Source organism: Lissotriton helveticus, chromosome 9 (assembly GCF_964261635.1).
Source record: "Lissotriton helveticus chromosome 9, aLisHel1.1, whole genome shotgun sequence".
Taxonomy (NCBI): domain Eukaryota; kingdom Metazoa; phylum Chordata; class Amphibia; order Caudata; family Salamandridae; genus Lissotriton; species Lissotriton helveticus.
In genome coordinates this window covers 480,957,789-480,978,308 of record NC_136070.1, presented here as the reverse complement: position 1 = coordinate 480,978,308, position 20,520 = coordinate 480,957,789, and the positions used below count along the sequence as shown (strand labels likewise).

The following is a 20,520-nucleotide window of genomic DNA, read 5'->3' as shown; positions in this document are numbered from 1 at the left end:
CTTCTGCTGGTGGAGTAAGGTTGGTCGGATATTGAAGATGTATTGCAAGGTAATATCTGTCAAGTTGTGTCTTGGTCAACGTTAAACAATTACAACTACAAATACAATAACTTTGTATCCCTCCCGCACTTCCCACCCCCCTCCCTGCCTCCCTGCATGACAGATTTCAAACTACCCGCCTCCCCAACAGTGCTGAGCTCCTGGTACCCAAACCCCTAAAACCTCTGCAGGGGGATCATTTCCAGTAACCTCCCACGTCCATCCCATGTCAAAAAGGTACATATCTGCCAATAACTGATAAGTCTCGATCAATACCTAAAGATGGATGGACAAACAATCAAAGCTGATAACATTGCATACACATCTGGATCAATTTGTGTAGTAAGTCTAGGGCGATGTCAGTTCACCATAATTGCTCGTGGTTGTTGTTAGTCACTTGGAGTTCCTCAGGCCATCTGCTGCCGTCTTGAATGCTGCCTCTTCTGCTACTGGACTTCCAACTGTTAATTGGTGCTTGTCTTGCATTTTCCCGGACTTTCTGTAGTTTGAAACTTGGCGCCAGACTTCAAGCCACTCTTGGGCCTCCGGCGTTGTGAAAAAACATGCCTTCCCCTCCGCTTCGACTCTCAGTTTTGCGGGGAAGAGCATTGAATACTTAAGCTCACGGTTTCTCAGTTCCTTCTTTATTGTCAGGAAACTGCGTTGTTGTTTTGTGACTATCGCCGTGTAGTCCAGGTAGAAGGTTATCTTACTGTGTTTGAAGCGCAAAGGCTGAGACGCCAGGGCTGTCTGTAGTATTAAGTCCCGATCTTGGAAATTGAAAATGCCGGCCAGGATAGGCCTCGGAGGGGCCCTACGCCTGAGTCTACCGCCTGGTACCCAGTGGGCTCTTTCCACTGAGAAGTATTGTGTTAGACCCCTCGGTTGCAGGTGGTTCTGAATGAGATCCTCCACAAATAAGTTGGTCGCTGGTCCTTCTGCTCTCTCAGGAACTATGATGATCCTAACATTGTTTCTTCTTGAGCAACCTTCATATTCGTCCAACTTCAAAGCCAACGCCTTGCTTTCATTTTGTAGATGCTTAACCTGGCATTTCAGAGTTTCCGAATCGTTGCAGAGGGCTACTGTGGTAGTTTCCGCATCCATCACTCTTGTGTTAATGTTTTTAAGGTCCGCTCGGACCTTGCATTTTCCAGGACTTTCCGTAGTTTGAAACTTGGCGCCAGACTTGAAGCCACTCTTGGGCCTCCGGCATTGTGAAAAAACATGCCTTCCCCTCCGCTTTGACTCTCAGTTTTGCGGGGAAGAGCATTGAATACTTAAGCTCACGGTTTCTCAGTTCCTTCTTTATTTTCAGGAAACTGCGTTGTGGTTTTGTGACTATCGCCGTGTAGTCCGGGAAGAAGGTTATCTTACTGTGTTCGAAGCGCAAAGGCTGAGACGCCCGGGCTGTCTGTAGTATTAAGTCCCGATCTTGGAAATTGAAAATGCCAGCCAGGATAGGCCTCGGAGGGGCCCTACGCCTGAGTCTACCGCCTGGTACCCAGTGGGCTCTTTCCACTGAGAAGTATTGTGTTAGACCCCCTCGGTTGCAGGTGGTTCTGAATGAGATCCTCCACAAATAAGTTGGTCGCTGGTCCTTCTGCTCTCTCAGGAGCTATGATGATCCTAACATTCTTTCTTCTTGAGCAACCTGCATATTCGTCCAACTTCGAAGCCAACGCCTTGCTTTCATTTTGTAGATGCTTAACCTGGCGTTTCAGAGTTTCCGAATCGTTGCAGAGGGCTACTGTGGTAGTTTCCACATCCATCACTCTTGTGTTAATGTTTTTAAGGTCCGCTCGGACCAGTGTAATTTCTACAGAAACTGAGCCGATTGGTGATTCCTGGAACGTGTGTACCCTATTTAGGTTGGCCATGATATCTTGTAGTGTGACCTCTCTTGTCTCTGCCACTGTGCGTTTTTCAGCTCACGTGGCTGCTGGGCCTGCCCCCACAGATTGTTCTTTGTCCCATGTAAATGTGTCCAGCTTAGTTTGGTGCATGTTGCAAGGGCCTCTCCCCCGCCATTTTGGGCCTAACGCTATTAAGTGTTGTCTGTAGAGGATACTACTCACCGCTGCCTGCCTGTGTGGTGGCGGTTAAAAAGAGGGAGAAACCCATATGTTTGCCAAATGGATAGGGGTACATACATGAAGGAAACACACAAAAGTCCCTGTATCTAAATATCTCAGAGGACAAGATACCTCACTGGAGCCAAGTAGCATGTGGAAACTCGTGTTGCTAATTTGTTCACTGTAACAGAGGTGTCCTTTCCGAAAAAATCTATAACGTTTTCCTTATTATACCACAGTAACACCAATAAGGTTCTCACGGATTACTGCTATTCAGCTCACAAATTATAAATAAAAGATTTATTAAAAGGTTCAAATAAGACAAAATACATTACATAGTAAAAGTTCTGAATAGTAGCCCTCCCGATATAGGTTACAATCTAATTATGACGCATATAAAGTTAAAAAAAGTCTCTTGTTATCACAAACAGGAAGTTAAAAAGTCGACGCAGCGTTTCGGTGTTTGTTCAATACTATCACCTTCATCAGAACAAAAAAATGTTCATAAACTCTTTCAATTGTTTGGATCATGCTTAATCATTTGCATAATCGGAAGACAATGATATTCTTGCCACAGGCCATATTCTCTTGATAAGTTTTCTTTGGTTGGAATAGTTCTGTGTCTGTTCGGGGTACAGGTCGCAACAGTCCACGCTACCCAGATTGTCTACACATCGGTTTCAGCTCACAGTCAGGTCATTCCAACCCTCGCTGGCTCTGATCACTTCTCTACCTCGATTTGCCTCTCGCCTGCATATTTATTACCAGATTTTCTTGCGAAGGACCTGGGATGAGACAGAGCTACTCTAGGCAGCAGCCATCTTCCACCGGCAATTACTACTATTAAGTTCTATTGAGTCTTGAAGAAGCAATGCGTAGTAGTAAAACCATTTGTGCCTGGCAAGATTTTTTGTGCTTGGTGGTTTCAGCTTGTACTTATTATCTCAGACTTCTGAAAATGATTCTCCCATTTCTTACAGCAGATGGTAAACACCAGACAGCCTCTGCTCTTACTCGTTTATGCCGTTAATATTCCAAAATATTTACTTAGAAAATTACAAGTTGTTCCAGCAGGGCCACGAGCTGAGCCAGAGCAGGATTCAGGCTCGAGCCTGGGGCGAACATTCAGTGGCTCTTCCGCTTTTCAGGAGTGCAAAGAATAAAATGATAATAACACAATGTTATCATTATTTTTCCCTTCTGAGGCAGGCTGTTCACAGAGCAGGGGCTATGTGGTTCGGGGCCGTCAAACCGTTATGAGCACTTTGCATGTTATCTACCAGGCTGCAGTATTACAGCCTGGTGGAGAACATGCAAATGCCCATAGTTGTGGTGACAGCAGTGTCGTGATATGCTTACGGGAGCCTCTGTGCTTCCTGCTTCAGTTCCGGGGCTTGTTGGGAAGAGAAGCGGAGGAGAGACTGTAGGAGAGTAGGATTTGATTCTTATAGTTACCCCCACTTTTTGCTGATGTGTCACTGTTTTTGACTTAGTCTGGCTGGGATCCTGCTATTCAGCACCCCAGCCTAGCTGCTTTCTCCTCTAAACTGTTTGCATGTACTTTAGGTACACTCCAGATTGGATTCTGGGGTACCCTTATAAGTCCCTAGTATATGGTATACTATGTACCTAGGGCATAGGTACCCTAAAGGCCTCCCAGGGGCTGCAGCATGTGTTGTGCCACCCCTGAGAGACCACTCAAATTGATACCACCGGTCTGCTACAGCAACCTGTGTAAGGTGGTGCCTGCACTCCTTACTTAGATATAGGTTCACTATATCTACCTTATCACTGCACATATAAACTAGTCACCCCTATGGCAGGCCTTATCAATTTTGAAGGCAGGGTGCTGGGTTTTATGTGAGAGGGAGCCCATGCATGAGCAGAGCCCCTCTGCAGCCTTCAGAATCTATTCTCCGGGGTTGTTATGTGATGCAGCCATACCATATACTCTGAAGTGCATTATAACCTTGTGGTAAATGCTAACTTTAAAACGGCTGTACAGAAATTTGTCGTGTTTGGTGTCAAACACCTTGGAATCATACCTCTACACCAGTAACTGGTGTGAGAGGTATGATTCCACCCTCCTAGATGGAGAAATATGACAACACCGGTACACCCGGTACCAGCTTTCTCGACCCTCGCATCACAAGATGAATGCTGCCAGCCACAGACATGAGTCTGCCCTCCTGCTGCTGAGCCAAGCCCGAGCAGGGGAAGGCATGCCAATAGGGCATCCTGTCACAGGGAGGTGTAACCACCTCCCAGGCAGGCTTTAGTGTATTTGGGCTGGGTGGGTGTACTCTGAGAGTGCTGTGATGTCTGCACTGGGGGCACATTTGGTGTTCCTGTGCATAGTCCAGCTCAAACCGGTTGCAGGAGCCATTTTCTCCTGCTCTGGCGCGAAACTGGACAAAGGACATGGGTGTAGCCACCCCTCTGTCCTGACCCTCCCATAGGTGGGTCCCCAGAGTTTGTCCCACCCTTCCTTGGGCATAAAGTAGGAACCCCTGACTACAGGACTTTAGATTTACCTGAACGAAACTCTGCTCCAGAAACCAAGTACTTCGATGATCTAAACTGCGCTAGATGACTGAAGAATCTCCCTTGGAGTAAAGGAGTTACTCCCCTGCTAAGCAGGTACCAAAGACGTATCTGACCGGTTTGTATCTCTGAACTCCTGTGGACTCCGAAGACTTTTGCAACACAGGAGGTGGGTTTCCAAGTGTCCCCGAGGTCGACTAGTGTGCTTAGCAAACCTGAAACCCGCATCCCTCATGGGGACCGTGCAACCCGGGCCCCTGGGCACCGTGTACATTTGCAGAAGCAATCTGCTTTCCGGAAAGCCCTGAAGCTGTGCTTCGGGCTACTTGTAGTCCAGTCCCCGAGCAGTGATTCCACCGAAGATTACCGGCATACACTCCACCTGGGCTAGTATTTTGTGATTCCTCTCAAGGTCCCTTCGCGATCCCTAGTTCGTTGGCCTGTGGGTCCCTGTGAAGGCAACTTTAACTTTCAGTGGGCTTTCCTGGATGCTCCAGACGTGCCCTGACTCTCCATCGCTTGGGGAGTCCCCTGGACCTTGCTGGTCCTCACCGAAGCATCTTCTTTTCTCTGACCGCGTGGGTAGCAGGTGCCAAGGCTTGTTGGTGTTCAATCCGGACAGTGGCGCCCCCCCCCCCAGCACTCGACATCTTTCGTGGGACAACTCGCCTGCGGACTTTGCTCGTCCTTGAAGTCTCCTGGCCCCCGTAGCTGCAGAGTCAAGCTTCACCTCTTCTCACCTGAAGCACCCGACATCGGTGGGCATTCGTCTACCGAGCCCCTGGTCCCTGGCAAGTGACCCAGACTCTGTCCCCTTTGCTTTCAGGTTCTTCTCAGCTTCGCTCCAGGCCTGGATCACACCGGACACTTTTCCTCTTCACGGCAGTAGCACTTTGCAGCATCACGCCATTGAAAACGACAAAGAAGCCCGACACAATTTGACACCTATGCACCCGGCTTCCCTGTGTTAGGTAACACGAGTATTCCGGTGCACACATGGGTGCTGACCTTAGACCCTTTTAAGCTTTAAAGGGTTTGGTCAAAGTCCTCTCCTAAGTGTCCTTAAACTTTAAAATTCCAACCGCGACTTTTCCATAGAGTTGTACGGAGTTTGCGGCTGTGTTCTCACATTGCACACGACCCCCGTGGGTCCCCTGTGTCACTACCTTGGGTGGTTCCTTGGGGTCAAGCAATTGTGCATGCTCTAGGCACTGTGTCTAGTCAAGTCGTGGTTGTAATGCCCCTTTCTTAGTATATGGGTTGGTCTCCCCCTGAATCCCACTGTGTATTGTGTTATTTACTGTTCTAGTGATTTAATATTGTGTGCTTTGTTCTCTAATTTCATAAAGAGGTTAGTAGAGAGTGTTTAGTAATAAATACATATATTATATTCCTTCTGTGGTTCTCCTTTCATTTGGCCAATCAGTAGGTTATAGTAAAACAAGCTGCTTTACATTCCTTCGAGACTTAGCCTGAAGGCTGCTCTCCACAGATACCACTAGGATAGCTTTCTTTAAAGGTTGTCTTTAACCTAATCATCAATAAGAGTCGTTTGGACTGGTGCCAGGTGCCCACTTTAATTAGTGGACAGCATATACCCGGCCAACTTCTCACAGAGATGCTGCTGTGAAGAGGTTAAGTGCATTTTTTTTTTTTCAGACACCCCTTTCAAATAGCCCCCGCTCCCCGATCCATGCCATCCGCCACTGCCACTTATTTGTATTAGGAGTCATTTTCGGAGGTATTGTCCTATCAGATCTCTTTGTTCTACCTCTGCCAACCTGCTTATTATTTTTAAGTTAAAAAACAGAGGATTGATAGTCACAGATTTGCTGTGTGCGTCTCTATGCTACGGCATTCCAAACCTGATACTGTCCGAAACAAAGTCTCTCCTTCCTTTTAAACGTTCCCAAGGCTCTTTAGTTAGCAATGACATCTTGATACGTAATATGTTACAGGTCGTCTAGTCTGTTTTCCCTCTTTAATTCCTCACTCTGTTTTGCGCCAAGAGACGGATAAGGCATTCGTTTACCGCTGAAAAGGCCTTTGTGGATCAGGCCCACAGTGTTTATGCAGACAAACACAGAGCTGCATTGCACTCTTCTGTTTTGGCCTAATTATCTTGAGAGCTGCCAGTGTTCCTTTTAATCATACTGTGATTGTTCGTTAAATAAAAAAAAATAACCTTTAGTAGCAGACTATTCTTGTCTGAAGGAGTTGAGAAGCACTCCTAGAGAAATGTTGTACGGAACTGGAAGCAAGGCAAACCGTCTGTTTTTACCCGAACATGTTGAACCGTGAATAATTTGATGCACATTTGAATTGGTTTTGTGTTAGCACTTCTCCAGAAATGAGAAACGCGCCAAGAACCTCAGGGAACTGAATATTGCCTTTTAGGCACTGATGGAAAAGTGTCCAAATGACCACATTCATGTCATTTGTATATTATCAGATTTTTTGCATAATTAGCGCTGTGTTTTATTGTTTGACTAGATTGTTTGGCACAATGCGCTGGCGCAGCAGCACACAACCAATTTTTGAGTATTTGAAGGTTAGAATGAAGTTGACTTTGTTACAAAAATGTTGGCAGCACCTGATGGACAGAATGCTGATTGAATCAAACGTTCACCCGTAGTCACGCGATCTGGTTTAAATCCACTGTTTTTTTGCTCACTACGCCACCCCAGTTTGGACCCAGCCATATGCAAATCAGTCTTGACCCTGTGCCTCTTGGGAACAGTCTAGCTCGAACTGCCATCCCAGGTCTCCCTAGACTGGACACAGGCATCCTGGGACTGGTTTCGGGGTATTAACACTCATCAGCCAGGCTAGCTTGAATTCATTGGCACAGCGAGCAAAGGACTCACTTCTGGGCATACACATCCACCTTAAGGCGGGAAGTGCTGCAGCAACAAATGATGGACCGAATGCTGAATGAATAACACATTCACCCCCAGTCAAGAGATCTAGGAATGGGGATTAACACGCACTATTGCTGCATCATTGCTAATTCTAAGGTACATGTGTCATAAGAGGCGCAAATTGAGAAGCAGCTAATTGCAAACCTTACACAACTAAAAACTTTGGAGCTGGGCAACTTTGTACCCAATGCATGCTTCTTAATCATGATCGGTCTCTAAGTTAAACCCACAACTGCTGATGCATCTGCAAGTAAAAGCGAGACGGAGGCCAAGTAATTGCCGGGGATGAATGCTATAAAAAAAATGTGTAACATGACCTGGAATTAGAGGAATGATTGTGTGTAGTAGATGCAAACAATACCTATGGGGGTTCCTGCATTCTATTTTACTTTTCCTTTGCTGTACAATGGTCTACATATTCTGCTACTTGATAGACGTGTCTTTGATCTTAACATTTTGTGTTATTCTTCCGATTGGTAGAATCTGGAGCTGCTGGAGAAAGGTTGCAGTAACTTGCTAAAGCAGATACAGAATGCCACTCAGTTTGGTGTGCCAGTTGTAGTGGCGGTCAACGCTTTCAAGTAAGTAAATGGAGCACCATAATTCCATCAGCATGCCAAGTGGCATCGGAGGCAGTCTGCTGCTTTAACCTGTGACTTGATTGTGTAGCCATTGCTCACTCTGGGGCTTGTCTATCTCATCTGCTCCTTGTACATTTTATTAAGATGCGCCTTTTTTAACCGGTGTTGCAAATGGAAAAGGTGGTGCCTTGCCAAAGTTCTCCGAGATGAAGAGCTGTCTCTCCTCCACATTCCTTTCTGCACCATCTCCCCAACCTTCTTGGACTCCCAACGTGTTATAGTTTCTTCTACGTGATGCTACATGTCTGTTTAGACTGCGCCTGAACAGCTCAAGCTCTTTGATATTGCTTATTAATTACACAAGAAAGACATCATTTGTCATTTTCCAATGTCTAGGAGGTACCATTAACCAGTAGTTATTTTGGCACCATTCCAGTATTACAATTTTTACACTTTATGTATTTTTTTGTTTTTTTAAAGTAGTGTTAGAACTGGGGTTTCTGGTTGGCTATGGTATGCTCCTAAGCCAGGCATAACCCCCCACTCCAGTCAGGGCAAGTAAATTACACACCAAAGATAACCTGTCCTCACCCTCTGATAGCTTGGCGCAGAGCAGTCAGGCTTATCAGAGGCAATGTGTAAAGCGTTTGTGCAGCACACGCACAAAAGAGACTCCACACAGAATTATATAAAAAATATATACAGGATATTGTACGTATCATAGACCAAAACGACATGAATCATAAATACTATGCAACCCCTGTGTCAGTACTCGTTATTCTGACAATGCAGGAATACAAAACGACATATGTTAGAAAACATCAGGGAATGGAATGCAATATAGATTATGAACAACACACGAGTCCTCACATGTCATCATAAATCAACAGTAGTAGGCCTAACAGTAGTGGGAAGCACAATAAGTTGCTTACCACTACCAAGATATTCGAAACTATGAAGGCACATGTCCTACCTTTTACTTACACAACACCCTGCCCACAGGGCCTATCTTAGGGGTGACCTATATGTAGTAAAAAGGGAGTTTTAAGGCTTGGCAAGCAGTTTTAAATGTGCAGTCAAAGCAGCAGTAAACTGTGCATGCAAGCCCTGCAGTAGCAGTCCTGAGACAGGTTTGAAAGGCTACTTCTCTGGGTGGCACAAGCAGTGCTGCAGGCCCACTAGTAGTATTTAAATTACATGCCCTGGATATATGGGATACTGCTTTACAAGGGACATATAAGCAAATTAAATATGATAAACAGGTGCAAACCAATCAAACCATGTTTTAGAGGAGAGAGCACATGATCCTTAGCACTGATAAGCAGTGGTAAAATGCCCAGAGTCCTAAAGCAAACAAAAAGGTCAGAAAATAGACTGAGGATAGCAAAACGTTTGGGGATAACTCTGCAAAAAGCGCTAGGCCCAACACACCCCCTTGCAGACTAAAGCCAGGGTTGACTGACCAATACCTTGATGGGCTTCCTTCCTTTGGGTGATAGAACTTAAACCCTGTCCTGCTACTGCAGGGGCATGCTCCAGTTTTACACCTCTCTGAACCCAGTTGGATCACTCTGTCTATACTGTCAGTGTCCACTAAGTTAGCCCACTGGGAATCCTTTTCCTCACCTGTGTACCCCATCTGTGTAACGCCTAACTTTAAGTTGTTCAAAGATGCATTACAGTAGGCAGGCAGTACCACCATGGCTAACAAAGTAATGTGGCCAAATCCGCCCCTTGGGCCGGTCTTCTGTCCTCTACCCAAGGTAAGTTCTGACCGTGAGGACAACAACCAACAGAGGCCACTGACAGCGCCAGAGCCAGGCCCCAGGCCATCCAGGGGTCTCTGTCCTCCGTGGTTTCTCAGTCGGGCGGTTGCCCCACGTGCATCAAATCCTTTCCTCACTCCACCTCCCACCAGTTTGAAGATAACCCTGCAAAAAGAGCCAAGTCTAACATGGAGTCTGTTCTTTTAAAATGTCATATGTAAAATCAAAGTTCTGAATGTAAGTTACTACTGAATGAGACAAACTATATGTGACTGGCATGGTAAGAATAGAAGAGGTTTCTTAACTTGATTGGGGGGAGGAGGTGGTGTTTACTACAGTCCAAAAGTGTAAAAAGTATGTTATTTATCAGAGCACTAGAAATGACAGGCTCTTAAAGCTTAGGCAATAAAAAATCTGCCCCATAAGTATCTAAATCCTTAATATTTGGATCTAGCGTTTGAAAAACACTTAAAATGCTGTGCCACATACCCATCCATCTTTTGCTTAATGTGTAAAATCAATAAGCGCGGAGGCCCAAAGTTTTAATTAGCTGCCTGCTGCCAGCACTCCTAACGCCAAGGTTTCTGAATACCAAGCCTTCCCAGTCTTGATTCCCCTCTGCCTCTTTATTCCAGTCTTTCTAACCCACAGTTTCGAATTTATAGATCTTTAATGAGTCCTTCTTTTCGGTATTTCTCTTCCTTCTTATTTTTCCTACTTCTACTTTCTGTATCTTCCTCCGGGTCAGTCTGAAGATGAAAAATAGGTCCCGGACCTCAAAAATAAGTGCTGCTGTTCCCCATCTGCAACCACCAGCACCAGATAGATTAGAAATGTGTGAGAGGGCATCCATCTGAAAAAATTAAACAAAAGATAAGTAACTCTCTTCCTCAATGTCTTTGTCAGTGGGGGCTCGTTACTGTGGGCATAGGGATGCCACCCTTCCAATTTTCGCAGTGCATGATTAGTGTCTATCAGGCTAACTCTGCCTGCTCTAAGCGACAGTCAAACCAAAACATTGATCATGGTCAGGCAAGCAGTTTGGTGCTTTTCGTGTCCTAATGCACATGTGTCACTTAGCCAAGGTTTGCTAAGCTGAAGTTCTCACAGCCTTGAGTACTGAAATATTCTCATACAGGCAAAGCCATGGCCTCCCACTGATGACATGCAGCAACATTACTCATGAAGTCAGCCCAAAGCACTTTAAAAGTAAGTCTGAAGTGCCCAGGAGTAACTACCAATCGGGGAAGCCTCGCTCTACCCTTTCATCACAAGGTGGGGTGGGATTATCAAGTCTCACTGACCCTCAACTCATTTGTATTTTGTTGATGTCAAACTTTCTCCCCCACCTTTATTTTCTTCCTTTTTTCTTTACTCGTGTTTAATATAAGTCTAAGTTAAGTTTGTACAGTTTTAGATAATAAGCTTTATTGGTCATTTTGAGTGTTCTCTTTTCGTAAATTACCACTGGACGGAAATTATATTCTATTTAGGTAATAATGTGATGATCGGTTCTGAAAAGCAGCAGATGGATATTTATGTTAAATATGTATGGGAATATACCAGTATGTTCTTAGTCCAAAGTGTCGGAAGCTAGATATGTTTAGGAATGATCATAAATTCTAAACCAAGCTGTTGTAGCAATGTGAGCATTGGCACATTGGAATCCCAGTGTACATACCTAGTCGAGATGTAAACCATGTCCTTAGCAAATGCAATGTCATCACCAACAATAATCTGTAGAACTGCAGGAAATCCTCCGCTGTTCTTGTATTGTACGTACTATATACACATTTGGAATAGTTGTGAATGTATATGATGATAATTTTGCTTCAAAAAATGCTGGAAATGCCAATAAAGAAATGTAAACAATTTTTTTTTTAGAAAGTTATACTATAATGGAGTTGATTTCTGATGCTTATGGTGGCCATCACTGATCTAACAAGTTCTGGCCCACAGATCGGACACAGAGGCTGAATTAGCCCTGGTTTGCAGCATTGCCAAAGATGCTGGAGCGTTTGATGCTGTGAAATGTACGCACTGGTCCGAAGGAGGGAATGGAGCCGTCGCCCTGGCTCAGGCAGTGCAGCGGGCGTCCGTGGCACCCAGTGATTTCAAATTTCTTTATGATGTGGAGGTAATGTTGTAAATTTAAATGGAACTTTGATATGTACCTGTCTGACTATGTTTGCCACTGTTAGTAGTTTTGGTTTATTAATTAAACTAAATATTGGCTCATCCGCAGGCTGCTCTATATGAATTTGTATAGAAAAAACGTATTACGCACTGAAAGGATGCTGAATATGGATTTCCTCGTCTGGTGCCGTATTTTCATCATAGGGCTCCAAAAAGTATCACCATTGTAGACGGATAGAATTTTTGAAAAATCTTTAACATCCATTTATCACATAAGACATTTGCCTAGTCTAGATGCACTTGCTTTGCCATTCTTCTCAAAACTCTGTAGACATCAGTGCCTTCAACAGTAAGGAAACAGTTTTCCTTTGGTTTATGTTTAGTTCACGTCCTCGTTACTGATAGTACTAATGTCCTTCACGCAAGCCAACATCACCGTCAAGGGTTCGCATTAAAAGAGATTAAGCAGAAAAGCTATTTTCTACAATATAGTCCTTGACATCAGATTGTCCAAATTTCATCATTCCCGTGACTTCATTTATCTTTCTCTCCCTATGTATGTGGCTTCAAGGAACTATAATACCAGGAAAGTAAAGCTTGAACTGGTTATCAGCCTACTGTTTTCTGATTCATGTTTTTGGAAGGTTATTCCTTCAGTTCTAGATATTGACATTTTATAGTGATGTCTGTGTTGGCCTAATATGTCCTGCCTGTCAGTCATTTTAAGCATGTTATGCGTGGTAGAATAGATATCCTTTGTGACTTTAAAAGACTGTTATAAAATTAACACATTACAGGGCCACTTGGATTGTTCGAACCTATTAAAAATGTATACAGATTTTGTTTTCCTCCAGCTCGCACAGGTGGCCATATTTTGTGAACAGCCTGTCTTCTCTTAGTCCTTTGGGCATGTTTCATGCAAATTAGGTATTTCCACTGGGGTTTGCAAAGAAGCGCAGCATGAATAAAACTAAAAGTGGTATACGAAGCAATACAGTGTGAACTTTAGACAAACTAAATTCAATATTCAGAATGTTTTTAAGCATACTGATTATAGTCTAAATAGTGGTCCCCAAACTTTTTAAGACCCATTTTATAAAAACTACAATCTTTAGAGACTCACCTACCTTTAACCCCTTGGGCGCCGCCGCAATTCTGCGCCTGTGCGGCCGTTTTAATGAGTGGGCGGGATCATGACGGCCCCCAGCCGTCATCAGCAAACACCCACTGTGATGCATGACGGACGTGGGCCGTCATCAGCATGGAAGGGGTTAATTGACACAAGGATTTTTTTAATGTAACTAAAGCATTGTGCGGTAGTGCATCGTCATTTACAGACAGCATATTTTCCATTGAAATAGCCACTAAATTTGCAGCCATACAGTTTGACTGAGAACTATATAGCACACAAATAATGTGTGGAAATCGGGTTTCTGAGACTATTTACCATTTGCGCATCATCAAGTAAGTGTATTGATTTGTTTTGATCCTATTAAAATCTCTGTTTCCAGCACACTTCGAAATTACGAAAAGTGTTTCATTTACAGGTATTTACATTTAGTTATGTGTTGCAAAACACAGCATCCTACATAATCGAATAATTCACTTTGAAAACTCCTCTCTCTTTGCAGTCAGAGAGAGAAATGAAAACTCCAATCTCCATGTTAAATAAATAAAGCAGCCTGACATTTGACCTCTGTCTTTGAATCATCAGCAAATGTGGCAATTTAATTTAAAGGCATGTTTTTATTTATTGCTCTGACTTTCTCGACCTACCAAAAAACAGTTCTAAACAGACCCACAATTTAGGAAAAACAGGTCTAAAACATTATTTTCCATGTGCTGGCTTTAATTAAGATTCTACTTCCCCACTGCCAGTGGTTTGTACCAAAGGTTACTCCAATGTAACTATGCATCTTTGCAATTCTGAAAATTGTTTAGAATCGCTGCCAGTAATAATAGGCAACCTTAGATTAGTTATATCATTTTTTTTTTCACAACCGTAATTAGTTGTATCATTTTGTTTATTATCCTATACACTATTTATACATTGTCATGGGTACTTATTCCTGAAGAATCGTTTTCACTATTTTTGTAGTATAGTTTGCTACTTTTTACATACTGTAGTTCAAGGTTTGAGCCCTGGACAGAACACAGGGAGAGTAGGTGCCTGTCGTATTACTACAAGCACTACATGTGGCACTTAAATTTGGAAGACAAAAGGGAGGCCTATGGATTTTTGTCAAAAATGCACCTTAAGGTATTTGAGGAAACAATGGGGCCAGGTTTTCCCAGGCTTGCACAGAGGCAGAGGGTGCATATCTTACCTTTAGGGGACGAGATGAGAAGTCTAAAAGGAGTCTATTTTCAGGTAGATGAAGGCCACCTCGCTCATATAAACAACATAAAGATCAAGCACAGAAGATTCCCTGCTAAATGCTCTTCCTCCTTGAGACAAAGTGGCTCAGGGGTGAGCCAGCACAGAAACAGCTCAACACCACTGAAATGTTCTTAGTGAGGCAGTATCTGCCCTACCACTGATGTCCTAGGACTTTTCCTTCTTCTTTGGACAGAAACGAGTCGTTGATGTTGAAGAAATAATGTTTAATATGTTTTCGCTCAAGGCACCAAATTACTCCTAGGGCTCAGTGGCTCCATCGGTGGAGCCTTATTTTCCATAATAACACTTCAATAAGTGAACTGTGTGACCTAGGTATGTTGCATTACACTTCTGTTTACTCTAACAATTTAGTCCGGCATCCTCATTCTTGACCTGTATATATGGTCATGTCTGATTCTCATCTAAACAACAGGATCATTCTGCTTGTTGGTATGCATAATCCTCAATTGTCTAGGCAGATACATTGAAAATCCTCGTAAAGGCATTAAGGGATTTAAATACAAGTAGACATTAAAAAAGGCTCATCTTATTGAATCCACTATTTTGATAACGGTGTTTGGTGTTCCCAGTTAGTGAGAAACGTATTGGGCCATTTTGGTGGCCTCTGTGATAAACCGCATGCACTTGTAAGGATATCGACCCACTCAAATCAGAAGCTTGAGATAAGACATTTTTCAAGTAATTAATCATTGAATGTGCAGTCTGTATGGCGCAGGATAGATTACGAAAATGTGAACTAATTTGGGGGCAGTATGATATTCAAATCTCACAAACAAAAAAAAGTTCTGTAATAATTCTACAACTAACAGCTCATTTAATATTTTACATAGTTGTTTATTCTGTTCCTGTTTTCTAAATGTATTTAAAATGATGACATAGGGTACAACATGCAATGTACTTTTAAGTTCTCTAATGAGTACAAAGTAACAAAACGTCTACTTTATTTAAATGTGGTTGCTTCTGATTTAGCAGGAAATGCAATTTCTGAAGATGTGTGTGCTGAGCCCCCTTGGCACTTAGCCGTTTAATGTGTGCACCTGGGAAAGGCTCGCTTTGAAGAGTTGTCGCTTTGTTCTTCTAATTTCTAGAGAAGACAAAGCCCATTTTCTTCCAGTCTGTGACAAATCCTTGTTAACCCACTTATAATATGCGTTTAGTCTCCCTTCTTCTGCGTGTAGTTTTGGCTTTCTGTTTAAGTGGGTAGTCTATTAAGAAGCACCACAGGACAGAATATATTACTTAGTCAGTAAGAATGATTTTTCAATTGATACATAGTCTCCCTACAGTCACACCACCCTCCCCTGCCCTATGAGATTTAACCTGAGCTGGTCCACGTAATTCTGGGTTGAGAAATAAGTGAGTAACTCCATTTTGTTTGCCCAAGAAATAGAGGGTGTCGCGACCTGTGCTAGAAAGAGTTTGATCACTCGAAGAACCATTTAGGTTAACGTTTTCTACAACGCGATCTAAGATCCTGCCAGTAATAGCAGTAAATCAATATGCGGCTTAATGGTCAATAGCTATTGTTACAGGTTAAGCAACCTGTTCTCATTTTTACAGTATCCTTTGTTCTACAAGGCCGTTGATGAATTATAAAATATCCTTGTTAACTGCATCCTAATGTATTAGCTTGCGACACCATTGCTCAAATACATACGCTTGTTTTTTCTCTCTGAATAAATTGTGTGAAAGTATTCTTTTTGTGACATGGAGCATTTAACACATTGACTCTCAGCCAGTAACACTAGCTATAATTGCATCTCAGTGCATCATAACACAGTTTTGTGTCCATGGCAACGTATTCCTCAAATGCTTTGTAGGGATTGCTCGGTAATCCAATAGGAAGCATTACGACCACTTTCTATTTTTATTTTAGCTACCAATTGCAGATAAAATCAGAATTATTGCACAGAAGATTTATGGAGCTGACGATATTGAACTTCTTCCAGAAGCACAGCAAAAAGTAGAAATTTACACAAAGCAGGTAGGTGATTACTCTTTGACACTGTACTTCTGTTTCAAGCTCCACGAATCTGCTATAGAAACACATGTTGTGTATAGTTCTTCCATTTAGTTAAAATCCAGGAACATTCAGTTAATTGTCTTAAATGTTAAATATTGTTTGCATGAGTGTGCCTGTAATGAGATTACCAAGTGCTGTGCACTAAACCATCAGAATGCTTCGGCGTCTGCACCATCCTCTGATCAGACAGTATTTTTCAGGGTCTGGTTCGATTTGAGGCGGAGGAGCAGGAACTTTTCCAACAGAATCCACTGAGAAAAATAGCCCTCAAAAGATTTGACCAGAATTGTTCTCAAAAGATCTTTCAATAAGAGGTTTGTTTGCAGGTTACTCTGTCCACTTGTGGAGAAAGTACTGCATATTTTAAGCCTGTATTGAAATACAAAGAAATGAATGCATAACCAGGGTTTGCCTCCTCAGGACCAGGATGAGAAACACATTTATAGTGAGTATTATGATTTCAAAAAATTACATAGAAATTGCAGGGAGAAACATTGGGTTTTGTACAAATTCGTATCTTGCTGGGATTTTGGATATCCAAGTCTAGATGAAGCCTTCAACACCTAAATACACACAGAGGGAAGACATCCTCTTCTGAATGGGATCAAATTTGCTTATGCCAAATGTGTTGAAACCAGAAGGCATGATGGCTGGGGTCCCCAAGAAATCTTAGTAGCACAGTCTCTTGTCTTTTGAAATGGAAAGCTGTCCAGTTGTTGAGTACGTAGTGCACAATTTGGATTTCAAGTTGAATTCGGAGTTATCGCCGATACCTTTGGTAATGGTGCTCTCATCTTCCTGCTTCTTTCAACATCATCTCATAAAAAATCCTTTAGTATCAAGCAACAAATAGTGAATGTTTGGTAGTCACAGTTCTTATTAGTTTTAGCATTGATTATGGCAATAACCTGTACCCGGGCTAAGGACCGATAATTTGTCATTCAAAAAGCAGAGGCCAGATTGTTTTTTAAAGTTTCCAACATTTCACCTGGCTGCACCCCTGTTCATGCAATTGCACTGCCCATAAAAGTGTGGTGCATAGTTAATGTGATGTGTAGAACACATCATGCTGTGCACAGTATCGCTCCATAGTTAATGAAATAACAACTAAAGCAATATATTACTTGACACACTACATTCTGTTGCTCTGCCTTAACTTCTGGACCCTTAAATTCACTTAGCCAAGAAAGGATGGCTTCTCTAACTCACCACTCAAGTTATAGAAGGATCTTCCTATCGGCTTTTGACTTATAATCAACCTTCTCTGTTTACGTAGACAACTGATGATCGGATTCTTTTTAGAAAGATATGAAATTTACTGTTGTCCTCAGAGCTTCATCCTGCCCGTCCAATGGCATCAAAAAACTTGGATTTATGTAGTACTTTAGATAGTTGTTTCCCATAACATGAGTGGAGAGGTTTGCAAAGCCATGTGAGGAATCTGAGTATTTACAGACTCTGAAGGATGGCTTTGAAACTTCTGAGGAAGTATATAGTAACATTTTAAAAAATGGTTGCTACTGTGATGATCATCACCCTGCAGACAGGGGGGGGATCCAACCTGTGTGGCATGAGTTTTGGGGGATGTGGCCTCTCCCCCTAAATCCCCACACCTGCTCTTACATTCGGTCGTCGCGGTTGGAAAACGCAGGGGCCTCCACAGGCGGCATAAGACCTAGCTATGCCAACGCCTGCAGAACATCCCAAGACCCTGAAAGACACTTTATCGTGTAGTCAACACAAAAAAGGGACATCCACAAGCTACATTTGAAAGGCCTAGGGCATCTGAAGGCACACCCGAAAATGCAATAGCATTTCAAAACTTCACTGAAAGACTCTATAAATTTGAAGATCTTGACTCCATCAAACTGTATGCGCAGGACATGTAAGCCTCCAAAGCAGCAAATGGACTTTGAAAAAGCTTAACTTCAGTATTTAATATGCTTATAGTGACATTCAAAAACAGCGAAACACAAGCCGCTGCGGATGGGACCTGTGCGAGTCATACGAAGGGGGATGCTTGTCATTCTGAGGTTAGCACAGAGTCCAGTCTGGAACCAAATTATTCTCTAGCAGAAACCAAAACATAAAAAAATACAAAGGATCATTGACGCATTATATGAGAACAATGTACAGCGGAGTCAACCACTAAAGAGGAACTGTCCTATAACTGGTTTACCACTGGATTATTTAACTATGCTGAGCTCATGTGAAAAGCAGAAGTAACATATGGCAACCAGAAGAATAGTGAAAATCAGTGAACTAGTTTTAGTAGAACCTTACATTTAACTCTATTTATAGCCCAATATAGCCAAATGTTCAATTAGTTAAAGACTATAAAATATATATCTACTAGCAACAGTTAGGGCTTGTTTCTCTTTGGTTCACTTCCACCGCACTACTGTGTTAAGATTTTTTTAATTTTAGAAGTTTTCTATAGCGCTGACCAGACCCGGCGGTATCGTAGTGCTTTACAACAGGAGGGAAAGAAAACATGAACATAAACAGTTTGGGAGGAAGATAAATGTGATCATAAGTGTTCAAGGAAAAAAAAAAGAAAAAAAAACATTGAGGTAGAGAGGTCTAGGGGTCCACGGTGCGCCGTTGAGGTAGAGAGGGTTAGAGGTAGTCTCGATACATGGACAAAGAGTAGGGCTGCGTGATTTCTCTGAGCGGCGACAGAGCATGCCGAACGGGATGGGGAGAGGGGGTGAGGTAGGCAGAGGATGCGAATTCCCAGATGTCTGGGGGCTTGAGAGTCACGGATTTCAGTTCGGGAAGGTCCGGTTGAAGTAGAGGACTTGTAGGAGTCTTTTGAATTTTGCAAAGGAGAGGGTAGTTCTGATGGGCACAGGGATGGAGTTCCAGATTTTGGGTGCGTTTCCTGCAAAGGAGCGGGCTGCGTTTTTTTGTTTGCGCGTTTTCAGGGGGATGAGTAAGAGGGAGTTGGAACTCCTGAGACTTCTAGACTGGCCGGCTTTCTTAAAGTTTAGAGGCTAGGTATTCTATTTTCCCTGTGTGCAGGGCTTTGTGCGTGAGTCATGCAGTTCTGAAGCTGGCACGCAAATCCACTGGGAGCCATTTTAGTTCTCTGAGAGCGGGAGAAATGTGGTTGTATTTTTTGACTCCGGTGACCATTCTGGCAGCTGCATTGAGGGTTGTTTTGAGTGGCGCTAGTTGGGAGAGAGCTTTCCCGGAGAGGACTGCATTCCCGTAGTCGAGTCTGGACAACACAAGTGATTGGGTGGCTTGTTTGAGGTCGCAGGATGGTATGTGGGGTTTTATTTGGTTGAGAAGCTTCAGGTTGAGGAAGGCACTTTTTGCGGAGTTCGTTGGTCATGGTTAGCTTGTGATCAAGGGTGATTCCAAGTGATTTTACAGAGCGTGCCAAGGTGAGGTTACCATTGAGAGCATCGATTGCTTTCAGCCAATCAATGATTTGCGGATTTTCTTCCTTGTTGGAAATGAGGAGGAATTCAGTTTTCCCCTGATTGAGTTTAAGGTGGTTGGCTGATAACCATTCTTGAACCTCTCTGAGAGTACTGTTGAGTCTTAAAATGTCATTGAAGGAGGATGTTTCCAAGCAGATCTGAGTGTCATCTGCATATAGATGGAAGGGGGTGTAGCCTTTTTTTAGAATTGAAGTGAGGGGTTCCATATAGATGTTGAACTATTGAGGGGAGAGAACGGATCCTTGGGGGACACCTCTATTGACGGGTAGAAGGTCAGATGAAAAGGATTTGATTTTTACCCTTTGGGAGCGATTTTGAAAGAAGGAGGAGAACCATTGAAGTACCACCTCATCTGCACCCATGTGGTCCTTGAGAGCCTTGATGAGAAGACTGTGATCCACCATGTCAAAGGCCGCCGATAGATCCAGGAGGATGAGGAGGCAGCAATGATCCGAGTCAAGGGAGTTGAGGATGTCATCCACGATGTTAAGGATTACAGTTTTGGTGCTGCAGCCTTTTCTAAAGCCTGATTGGTGTTGTTCTAGCAGATTAATCTTGTCGATATGTTGGTTCAGTTGTCGG

The 20,520-nt window shown here is 43.1% G+C and overlaps 1 protein-coding gene across 1 annotated transcript in view; it reads left to right on the top strand.

Annotated features, from left to right (window-relative positions):
• The window catches only part of MTHFD1 (methylenetetrahydrofolate dehydrogenase, cyclohydrolase and formyltetrahydrofolate synthetase 1), a 349,963-nt gene that overhangs the window by 314,865 nt on the left and 14,578 nt on the right, over positions 1–20,520 (top strand). The window contains exons 23-25 of the mRNA XM_078660313.1: positions 8,060–8,160; positions 11,886–12,063; positions 16,340–16,447. Of these exons, the coding sequence (XP_078516439.1) occupies positions 8,060–8,160; positions 11,886–12,063; positions 16,340–16,447 (387 nt within the window). The remainder of the gene's footprint in view (positions 1–8,059; positions 8,161–11,885; positions 12,064–16,339; positions 16,448–20,520) is intronic.